Here is a 12002-nt window from a genome sequence, read left to right as displayed (position 1 = left end):
GGCATAGCTCTGTGAGGCTCCATTAGTATGTTAGAAGTCTCAGTGCTCGCGGATCATGTCCTTTTATAGCCTGATCATGCCCGCCCATAAACTACATCTTTTACAATAGAGTCCCATCGTCTTAGGCTGTGACACCCTTTGGTGCCGCCTGCACAGATTACTTATCTCTTCCATCTCCTTCTGCCGTCTGGATGCCCGATTCCTGGGGGGCAGCTCTGCGTGTCGAGCCACCCCATGGATTCTTCCGGGGATTCGAAAAACAAGATTCTGTTTTTGTGGAACACCTTCAGCTTCGCCGGGAAGAGCAACATATATTTGTGGCCTGCTTCACGCAATCTTCTCTTCACAATCCCAAAGTTCATGCGACTGCGCTGAACCAACAGGGTATAATCTGGGTATGTGGTTATGTTTGCCGTTACCCTTTGTATTTTTCCACCCTTCCGAAAGTGTTCAAGGATTCTTTCCCGATCTCGATAGTTCAGAATCTTGGCTATCACCGGTCTGAGGGCAGGGGTTCCCGGCGGCCTCCTCCTCATTAGGGCCCTATGCGCTCTTTCCACCGCAAACCCCTGGGACAACACTCCTCCTGTTATCTCCTGCAGTAACATGGATTCAGTGAACTCTGTAGGGTTGGGTCCCTCAGCCCCCTCCGGCAAACCACCAATGCGTCACTCCGTCTCCTCCACCCTGCTTTCTAAGTTGCCCACGCGTTGCACTAGGGCGTGAAGGTCCGCTTTATGTGTTGTACAGTCCGCTGTGTTCGGGCCCAACTCTTTTTCCAAATTCTCTGTGCCTTCCGCCAGCAACCTGACGTCTTGCCAGAGAAGGTTCACTTCCCCCTGCACTGCACCGACTTTGAGCTCCAGTGCTGCTTTCAATTCCGTCAATGCCAGTCCCAATTTGGTCTCCCAGGCCACTTTCACGTCCGCAATCGCGGCAAGGATCTCCTGGTTAGTGCCCATGGTGGCTGCCCTCCCAGCAGGGGTTTTGCCTTTGCTCTTTGCTCCCTCCCCGGCCCAGTGGTTTTCTGGCGTATTTGTCCAGCGTGGGTTGCTTGCTTTTTGTTCTTATAGGTTTAATGGACATGGCGTTGAACCAAAGGTTTGTGGGCGAGCCTCTCCACTAGTCAGACCCAGCAGGGTTAGGCCGCCATTAGCACCTGGGCCCGGACAGACTACACAAGAAGTGTCTTGGAACCCCTTATTAGCTACCGGGGTTGGTTGCGTCCTCCCTCGTACACATGTAAGTCTTCACTCCGGTCCAGCACCCACCGGTCCTGTAGGCCAGCTGGACTAGGCCTTGTGTGTCCCGGCTGGCAGAGGGCCCGAACAGGTCTTCCGGCTCTCCTTATGTGACCCTTGTGTGTCCCACTTGTTATGCCCGCACTCAACGCTTCGTGCCCGCTGGGTGGTTGTGGCGGTTTGGGCTATCCGAAAATCAGTCTGTGCTTATAATCCCCACAGCATCCTTCTTTATTCAGGGCCTAACACCATTTAGGCCCATCAGCTGGCCATTATACTGTCCCTTCCACCGAGGGGTGGAGGAGTGGAGGAGTGTTCAGAGCCCTTTGTTATAGAGCCAACAGGCTAGCCTAGGGCAGGGGAGCACCAGCGGCTCACAGTTTTATCAGCCCTCCAGCCTGACCTCCTGGAGTCCGGTTTTAGTCACTCGCCTGTTCGCCCGCTTCATTTCTCATTATACTCCTCGTGAGACGGGACCGCTGTACATCTGTTCGGTGCTCAGCTGCATGCCACTGTCTCCATAGTTCTGGTCGAACCACTACAAGGTCGGGTTGCTCCACCCGCCTTCTCTCGCCATGGGGTGTCACGGCCGCTCCGCTGCTCGGGCCATGAGGTCTGGCTACTCGTTCCTCCCACGTGTGCTCCGGTGCGCAGCTCAACCCGGGCACTTCTCTGTGGAGCCGCCGGGCTCCCTGCTGTATAAGCGTGTCCCTGGAGCCGCAATATTCGTTGGCGGGCGCTTTATGGTGCAACGCCACAGTCACTGGTCTCCGGAGATCAGCCGATGGGCCGGGGTCTATTGTTCACCCCCTCCAGCCCCAGGATGTCTGCGGCGCTATCTCGCTCGGGCCACGAGATCCTGCTGCCCCCACCGCGGCACATATGCGGTCCTAGCACCGGCCACCCCTCCGCCTCGCGCAGTCACCAGCTCCTTGTTTCTTTGCATTTAGAGCCATCCAAAGCTGAATGTGCTAGTCCGTGTCGCACCAGGATTTATCTTCACTTTACTCGGTTTGTCCCACCGCCGTTCACACGATGGGTGCCGCTTCTGGGCTGCTTGTTATTTCTTCATGCACGGACGTCGGCCATTTTGTATTTTCGGGTCTCCGTCGGGAACTTCTCACGCTGCTATCTAATGTTTCTTTGGTCGTGTGGGCTCCAGACTTTCGGCATCTGTGCTCAGTATATTCATAGGCCAGCACCTATATTTCCATCTTCCACGGGCTAATACATCTGCACATTTCATCCGGATTGCTGCAGGATCAACAGGAGCTCCTCCAAGAGCATGTCTGTTCACATGGCCTTTTAGCCATGCCCCAAACTGTTTTTTCTTTTACTGAGAATTCCCAGGGAATATTCATGAGCAGGTGAATCCAGGCCATTCCCATGCTGGAGAACAATAGGTAAGTAATTTAAACGTTATTCTTTGTGAAAGGTTAATTATTGGTGTCAATATAATACATTTAAAAAAAGTAGGAATAAACCTTCAGCCCCATCTATAATGACATCTCCCTTGTTTGACTTCAGCCTCTTCAGTTCTTAAGCACCAGCTTGGCTAAACTGTATGAAGTGTTTCTTGTGATGCTCAAAAACGGATAAATAAGGTGTATCCTAATTTTACAGGATGCTCTGGCAGCTTTACAGACTCCAGGGGGTCCTCAACAACGGACTGGCAGTCTGAGCACACCCCTTTCAGAAGTCATCGGCAGAAACATGAAGGTTGCTTTGGCAAACAGCACTCGTCAAGCAGCAGCTCTCTCTGCCAGCCCCATGCTGAGGGCTCCAGAGAAAAAGGTTTGTTGAAGTACTATGTCTTGCGACGAGCCAGACAAATGATGTTTTTGTTCTCTCTAAAGGTTCTTCCTTTTTGGCATTCTTTGTTTTGTTTGATCTATCAACTTTAACATGTAGTGAAATTACATAGCAGCATACCCAAAAAAGTATTCTCCAGCATTGGATCTTTCATAGATTCACATACCATTTGAAAATTCCCAGTCAACAGACTGACAATCCTGGGTAACATAAACGCAGTTCACCTTTACATTTTAAGCTGCATGCCACTTTAGTGCTCTATTAGTCATTTTGGGTCATATTGTCCCACAGCCAATGGCAGGCCTCCCTTCGCTCCACCCCTGGAGGCCATGTTCAGATTTTTTAATGCACCTTCACTGTTAGGAGTCCTCGATAAAATCTCTTACAATCGTTTGACGATTGTATCTATATTTTTCATTTTTTCTTATCAGGATCTTCATTGTTTGGTACCGGATTGTTCCTTCGCCTGCTGGTGTACAATTCCGGTCCATTCCACAAACTACGGGGCAGCTATCCTGCTTCCAACCATCAAGGCCTTCAGAAGTCTGTTGACTGTGGCACTGTGGACGATACACAGAAGAAAAAACTGTTCACGGCCTGCGCCACTTGTCACCTCAAAAATGTACCGTCAGTGTTCTTCACAAAGAATGCCTCTTTTGCCTGTATCTAGACCATAACCTAAATGGCCGTTCAATTAGCTAGGCATTTTCCTCCAAGACACGTAAAGATCGCCACAGGAGGTTAGTAGAATGGTTAGACGACGATGTGTCAAACTTGGTCTCGGCCCGGAGTTATGCTTCTGTAAGGCACAACAGGACCCCCTTGAGTGTACTGTGATGAATCCTGTGGAGTCATCACTCATTTCCCGCCAAAGATCTCCTCTCATGTGACCAGGGCACAGCAGCAGCTTCCTGATCCTGACCCTTGGGGTGGTATCATGAGGGGGAGGATCATATGGGTGGATATGGCTGTCGGGGGGAGGTGGTAACCCCATCAAGAGACGCAGTATTCTTCCACTTATCTGGAAGATGATCTCATAATTTTTAAATTCTTGATGGCTTGTTGCTGAAATAAAAATTCCTCCCCTTTTTAAAATACAGAAATCCATTCCTGCAAATCACTCTAGCCAGATGTCCATGCATACGTCCTGTACACATAAAACACACTTAACATCTCCTGTCTGTAATGTTTTTCCTAAATAAAAATCCTAAACAATATCGCTTTAGGAATCCTAGAAACTCTATGGACTCCCAACTCCCATAAAGCATTAAGTACTGAGACCAGGAGGAGGAAGAAGGAGTTAATGCAGACAGAAAAAACACATTTAACCGTGTGGCCTATTTGTTTTGATGCAGCCTGAGTGTGCGGGACATTTAAAAATGGTGTCTGCACTCAAGTGGAGGATAGAGCCGGAGATGGAAGCAGAGCTGGAGAGAGAGGCAGAACCGTGCTGGAGAAGGCAGGCATTTCCAGGAAGCTGCTCGCACTTACATACCGGCATGGCGCAAGGCCTGAAAAGAGAGACTACAGGTACTGTGGAAGGACCGTCGGAGTACCGGCAGCAGATCTACCGTAGCCACGGTCATACAACGAAGCAGCAGTCTTGCCTGCTGGTGAGCGTGGAGTGGCCAGGAACACTGGGGGAAGGTCTGCAGGGCGAGGGAGGCTGTCCCAGAGAAAAAGCTACTTTACAACAATGTGCCACAGGCCGGGAATGCTGCAAGACACCGGTGGGTCTGCCGGGTGCCATTGGGGACCCTGTTGCATACCATTAGTTATGTAAGCAAATAAGAATATTTGATACCGACCAGATAAAGTACAAAGTCAGAACTTGAACAAGTCCTCATGTATGAGATGGCAATATGGGGAAAGTTGGAGAAAGTGTTACCTCAAGCCAATGAAGTGAAAGCACATTGAAGTAATACAATGTATTGAAGGACAGCGAAACCATGAAGACTTCGTGAAAGGAGCAGTTCAGGCAGTAAACATTTTGGGGAGATTCTTGGCAGAGAAATATACCAGGTGTGAAAAACCTGATGGTATTCTCCCACCTACTCCCTTTGGATCTTCCATTCTGGTGGCCAGGGAAGGGCCATCGCTTTTAGATTCCGTCCCTGGGGCTGGACATGCGAGGGAGGATCACCTGAGGGGAGGGTCACAACGGATTTGGAGGAGAATACCCAAGGGCGAGGCATGATATTCCCCCATTCCCAATAATACCCTAACCCACTTTCCCTCAGCCTTCATGGGGTATTTTCAATCTCACCCCACCTCCCCCCCCCCAATTTTCTACAAATACGGAGACGAGGAAGATGCAACTAAGATCAGTGATGATTACCCATAGAAACAACATGGGGAAAGTAAGGGAAACCTACTTTAGAAAGAACTCAAGTTGTCCCACTAATAGTCAGGTGTGGTCAGGCATTCCATAATGACCACTCACACCTGACTCCACTTGACTGTTCATCTATAAAATGTGTGTTTTTTTACAGAGGAGAGAGCGAGCTGAGGATGTTGCCAGGACCAGAGGGGCAGAGGAGCTGGAGCAGCAGTATCCGAAGCTTCGAGGAGAACTGTGTGCTGAGACGCTGTTCCGGTGGTGAGAAGGGGCTGCAGCATGGCAAGGGAGCTGTGCCTCCAAGGAGTAGGTGCGAGGCACCTGCATCCTGCTGTTGATGGTCGGAAAAGTGCTAATTCCCTTGGGACTTGTGCCTGTCTCAAGGGTATCTGAGGGGCAGGTGGTGAGACCCTGACCTCAACTGTGTGTATCCAGAGGGACAGCTCATCAACGTGACGCTGCCTGGTGAGTTTCATGTCAGTGAGAAAGAAACTCTGGGGCATGCTATTGACCTTAAGCGGAGTGGGAGAAAGACACAGTTGCTAAAGCGGCACACAGTGGAAAAGCAAGAGAAAGCTTGCAGAGCAGCAAGGAGCGGAAAATTGAAAGGAAATGTTGAAAAGTCACAAATGTGCAACAATATAGATAAGGAAAGCAACGGAAGGAAAAGACGCTAGCAGCACTGATGAAAGGTAAAATTAAAGTGCAAGTGTGCATGAAAAAGCAAGGAAGGTGCAAGTGTGCACGAGAGAGCAAGGAAGGTGCAAGTGTGCACGAGAGAGCAAGGAAGGTGCAAGTGTGCACGAGAGAGCAAGGAAGGTGCAAGTGTGCACGAGAGAGCAAGGAAGGTGCAAGTGTGCATGAGAAAGAAGCCAAGGAAGCAAAGGATGACGAGAAGGGGTGCAGGCAGCACCTGAAGGTGAAAGGTTTAAAAAGAAGAGCAAGGAATAGAGAGGGGCTACAGATCATAGTGGTTGCGCCCAGGAGGAGCAAAGACTCTGGCGGTTTTGAAAGTCTCTGATATTACACCCCAAGTGAAATGTGTATGAAAGAACTGTATAAAAAAGGAAAGGTACATCCTGACAAGCTGAATTTGTGTTTGAATCCAAGAGGAGCCTAAGCTTGGGGAAGGGGAACCCTGAGCGGCTTAACAAAATGGAATACATATAATTTTGTGATACTGAAGAATTTGACGCTTGGGGTAGAGGGGCCTAAGCTTGGGAAGGGATCCCTGAATATGTATTGGGTTGTGATGCTAAAGGAGTTAAAGCTTGTTGAGGGGAACCCCACGAATCTTGGAGTGGAACTGTGTATTTCTTTTGGTTGTGTTTTGAACTTGGAAGAGCTAAAGCTTGGGAAGGGAATCCCAAGGAAATTAAGACATTGAAAGTCTAAGACTGCTGCAAGATCTGTGGAGAAGGTCTTGTGAAGAGCCCTTTTTGATTTAAATCATTTTTATGAAGCTGATCAACCCAGACCTGGTGAGAAGACCATCTGAAACCAATCTTGGTTTCCTGTGTTTTTGTTGAACTACTATATTTTTCTATTAAGAGACTTCCTAGCACATTTTGTTGAAGGTGAGGGCAAGTTGTGAGGTTGAACAAAGACCTTTTTCATGTTGAGACCACAATACCTGGCAGAGGGGTATACCCAGAGACCTAAAGAGCTCATAGGAGCATTCCTTTTGGACAAGTGCATCAAGTTAATCCACCAATTACCCAAAGAGGCTCAAGAGAATATGGCACATCTAAATTGAACAAGATCCCTTTTTTTAATGAACTTGGTGCAAAGAAAGTCTTGGAAGAGCCGAATGGTATGAGACCTATTGTTTGCACAGGAACTTGCTGAGACTGGCATAAAGAACCAAAAGGAATTGTTTGAAAGAGCACTTTTGCCATCCTCAAACTATTGTTTGAAAGAGACAGCTGTTGCCATCCTGCCTAAATATCCAGGGGAAGGGAACTACCCTCTGGATCCAAGGGTTTTTCCTTGGGAAAGACTTATTTTTGTTGAATATCTACTTGCTTTAATTGTGAAACACTTTTTGCCAAACATAAGTCAGAGACATTTCCTTGCACTCTTAGTTCATTTTCAGTGTGAGGGTCAGATTAGTATGTTTCAGACACATGGACAGTTTATATGTTTTGACGACTTGACCCATATTGATCTTTAGTTTTAGTGTCTTAGGTAGGGAACTCTTTTGGAAATGGACAGAGAGGCCTTTATCCAAACTTTTTATTTGTTTAAAGATGTCTGATAATGAAAACATTACAACTTTGTGTCTGCCTCTCATTTCTGACCCCTCACAGTACTCCAACTTTGAAGAAGTCATCAAGGTCCCATGAGGATTCATCCACGGAGAAGAGGCAAAAAGGGACATAATTCACTTGATCGGGTTTCTCCATCATTGATGGTTCTGTTGACATCCTCATCTTTTCTCTCGGATCGACCCTCCCAGGTCCATCTTGGGTCCTTCCCATCATCTATCTTCCCCTGCCTGTGGTGTACCTGGCAACTCTGGCCCACTGCATTGCTATCTTCTGCTCAAATTTCCAGTGCTATGCTGAATGCACTCAACTCATTTTCAGGCTGCCTTCAGCCACCTGCTCTCCCTCTCTCATCTCTGATTGCCTAACTGCCATTCAAGATTGGTGTGCCGCCAATGATCTTTGTCTGAATGCCAGTAAGACAGAGATCCTCCTCATCGGTACACCTTCACCATCCTTTCCCTCACTCTCTGGCAGTCCTCCCTTGGCCCTCCTCCTACCCCCACTTGCAAGGCTAAGAACCTTGGGGTCTTCTTTGACTCCACACTTTCCTTCTCCGCCCACATCTGAGGTTTCTAAAAAGTCAAACTTCCTACTACACCTCCTCAGAGGTACTCTGCCCTTCTTCTCCTTCCCCCAGAAGCTCACTGTCTCCCAAGCTCTGGTTCTCTCTAGGTTGGACTATTGTAACAGCCTCTTTCTAAATCTACCTACCTCCACTCTCCGCCCTCTGCAACTAATCCAGAACAGGACTGTGAGACTTGTCCTTGGCCTCAAGCCCTGGGATCGTATCTCTCCAGTTCTGAATTGCCACTCCATTGGCTTTCTAGGGCCTGGGTCCAAAATACCTTCAGCTATCCCTCTGTAAATACCTCCCCTCTCGTAGCCTTCTCTCCTTCACCTCAAACTCCTTCAGGGTCAGCCGTTTTTCAAAGAAACGAGCTGGCGGTAGATCTGTCTGCGACTGGGGCCTCCCTTTGGAACAGCCTTGTTGCCACTCTAAAACTTGAGTAGAACCATCTCCGCGTCCGGAAGCACCTCAAAACCATCCTCTTTGCTTCTGCCTTCGCTCCCCCTCTCCCCTGTTGATTTGTTCTCTCTTGGAACATGTGCACCTGGCCACCCTCTGTCCACCGGACCCAGGTACCTGCTCACCCTGCCACCCTCCCGCACTGCCCCCGGGCCACTCCTTGCACTGGGGTCTGTATCTGTACCCATACATGCTCCCCTTTGTTCTTCCTGCACTTATCAGACTTACCCTGTCTGCTGCCTTAAACCTAGTACTTGCCACTTGCTGGCTGCACTACCACTGTTGCCTCTTATTTATTGTATTATTTATTCTGTTAATCCTTTGCGCCGCACTTTCCACTTCGCCTCCCATACACTTTTCCCCCTCCCTCTCTCCCATGCACTTACACGTTCTCAATGTCAGTGGGCCTAGTAAGATTGTTGTTTTTATTTATTTTTTATTTTTTTGTTTTTCCCCTGTTCCCCCCTCTTGCCTTGTTGCGCTCTGAAAAACCTGTGTATGAGCGCGATATAAATAAAATATCAATTCAATCTGCGACTCCATCGGCTATGGCCACACCAGTGACAGCTACTTCCTCCAAGTTGTCTTCATCAACAAAGCATTCAGCTTCAGAAAAACAAATCTTGTTCACGACATCGGCTGCTCCTTGCGCGCCCTCCTCGGTGACGGCCTACGGGCGACCCAATTCTGCATTGTTGATGACCTCCACCTAGTCAGTGTCCACTACTTTGTAAACGACCAAGCTGACGACAACCTCATCGACAACACCATCAAAGATGCAAAAATCTGCATGCACTACCACTACGACCACCTCTTCTATCGCTAAGGCTTATGTCTCGCCGTCAATGGGTCCAAGAGGGGTTGCGCAGGCTCTGAATCTATCATCTGCGCTGTCGTTCCTTCCTAGGCCTGACTCGTACACAGCCACTCTTCTCACTAACACATGTGCCACCTGGTGTTCCATTGCCAGCTATGCCCTCTGAGGACCTTTTGCAGCATGGATTGGGCTCAGACTCGGAGATCCAGGAAGGAGTTTGCTCTGATGATGACCATGGGGTGCTCCCGGCTCCGGTCATGCCACCTTTACCTGCTCCCTTGGCACCCACAGGGTTCACGTCTAAAGTCATCTGTAAACCATCTCCCAGTGCATGACCTGCACCTGGGCAGCATGCTCCTTCAGTCTAAGCCTCCTCCAAGGCCTTTATAAGTCTCTATTCCTTCAGGGTCTCAGGATGTCTCCACGGACATCTTGCCCACCTTGCACACTTTGGTATCTGAGCTGCAGCAACGGCTTCCTACTCCATATTTGCCCCTTACACAAGGTCGTCATCCTTTCCTGTAGAACAAGCACTAGTTTCACTGCACCCATCTGGACAACCCTTCCGTGTTCTGGTTCCTCCTCCACCAGCCAACCTCACAGATACCGACACGGATGACTACCAGCCAACCTCATATCATAGATACTGACACAGAGGACGACGCCTCTCCTACTGATGGCTCTCGGCACAGTTCCGTCTGATGAGTTTTCTCACCTAGTGCCAGGGGACAGCAAGCCAGCTGATCTGCCTCCCAGGCATTCCCCCACTGATGACTATCCTTATCTAGACGACTGGCTTGTAAGGGCTGCATCACTTGCACTGGCGATTCTACTTACCGAGGCTACAATCCTCTGCTTGACGTCACTAGGATTCTCAGTGAACTATGCAAAGTCTCGCTTGACTCCATCTCAGAACACTGTACTTAGGGTTGCGTCTGAACACGCGGTCTTGTCTCCACACCATCCGTGGACAGGATGAAGTCCATTCTTGCGAATGTCCTCCTGTTGTCACAGCTGTTTGTTTCTTCAGTCCACACTCTCAAGTCCTTGCTGGAAATAATGTCTCTTGCATACTGTTGATTCCTCAATGCAGACTCTGGATGAGACCCCTTCAAGAATTCCTGGATACCCGTTGTGTGACGATTCATAGGATCTTGTCACTTCTCCCCAGAGGGGAGCCTTTCCTTGTGAGGCTAGGGAGGTGAGGCCACAACCCAATAATCCCCCGTATGGGTGGCGGAAAGCGGGACTCCTGGGGATAAGGATACCCGTTGTGACTTTTCATGGGATCTCGTACAAAAAGGAGGAAATAGGTGGGCACTGTGTGGTTTATTCAGTTCATTCAATAAACTGTATTTAGTAATGCTGATTAATAAAGTTTTGTCCTGGGGCTACTAGTTGTAAAAAGGTCCTGTAGCATAGGGACCAAAATTCAATCAACCAAAAAATAGTGAGTCCACCCTATTAGTACCTCAGGAGCAGCAGTTACAACAGAAACACCAAGAAGTAACAGGTTTCCTTTTTTAGACAGAGGAAGAAGAGAACAAGAAGGGGGCAAAGAAAAACAAAAGGGAAGGCCAAACACAAGATTACAACAAAGGAAAACATAGTGATCATTTTTTCCTTGAGTCCTTACATCTAGAGAGATCCAAACCCTGCAGAAAGGACTGAGTTTTGTTCCTACACACGACAGCACCCTCTTTGAGTCCAAGATTGAACTGTATAAACTGATCCGCAAAATGAAGCTCAAAGTGTTCTTCAATGAGTTAGAACAAGATCATCAACCAGACGACTCTCTGGACCTTAAAGAATTCAAGGGAAAGAGTAACTTCATTCCCCCTATAATTGTACCATCTGTTGATATATTCCAGAAGCAAGTTACTAGAGACCTAGAGAAGATCAAGTTTGGTCACTCCAAGAATTGTAACATGAAACCTCATGAATTCAAATTGGTCAGATTTATATTGAGATGAATCAATAAGGATAAGATCTGCGGATAAAGGAGGCAGCCTAGTGTTATTGAACAGTCATGATTACGCCCAAGAGTGTGTAAGACAACTCAATGACTCTAATACCCATGCCCGATTGGACACTGATCCCACAGAAGAGATGAGAAGGAACCTGGAGAAACTACTAGAAAGAACAGAAGAATTGGAATGGATTAATCAAAATACCAAGAAGTTTCTGACCAACTTACATCCCCGAATACCTCACTTTTATACTTTGCCCAAAGTTCATAAATATCCTCTTAAACCACCAGGGAGGCCCATAGTGGCAGGAATGGACAGCATTTTGGAACCATTGGGTAAATATATAGATCACTTTTTACAGCCCTTCATTCAAAAGACCAGCACATACATCAAAGATTCCACTCATTTCCTACGACAACTCGGAGCAATACCATTCAACTGCAACCACATCTGTTTCACCATAGATGTTAAGAGTCTTTATATCTCCATCCCGCACGACTTAGGTAGAGAAGCAGTGGAATGGTTAC

General features: G+C 48.1%; 1 protein-coding gene across 2 annotated transcripts in view; it reads left to right on the top strand.

The window, feature by feature from the left end:
• Positions 1–12002, top strand: part of TOPBP1 (DNA topoisomerase II binding protein 1) — a 1370800-nt gene that overhangs the window by 567641 nt on the left and 791157 nt on the right. For both annotated transcript variants that reach the window (XM_069648712.1, XM_069648711.1), the window contains exon 15: positions 2865–3035. In XM_069648712.1, coding sequence (XP_069504813.1) covers positions 2865–3035 — 171 coding nt within the window. The remainder of the gene's footprint in view (positions 1–2864; positions 3036–12002) is intronic.

The sequence above is a fragment of the Ambystoma mexicanum genome, chromosome 2q, assembly GCF_040938575.1.
Source record: "Ambystoma mexicanum isolate Mex_15411 chromosome 2q, UKY_AmexF1_1, whole genome shotgun sequence".
In the NCBI taxonomy this organism is placed as follows: Eukaryota; Metazoa; Chordata; class Amphibia; order Caudata; family Ambystomatidae; genus Ambystoma; species Ambystoma mexicanum.
This window is presented reverse-complemented; position numbering and strand designations above follow the sequence as displayed.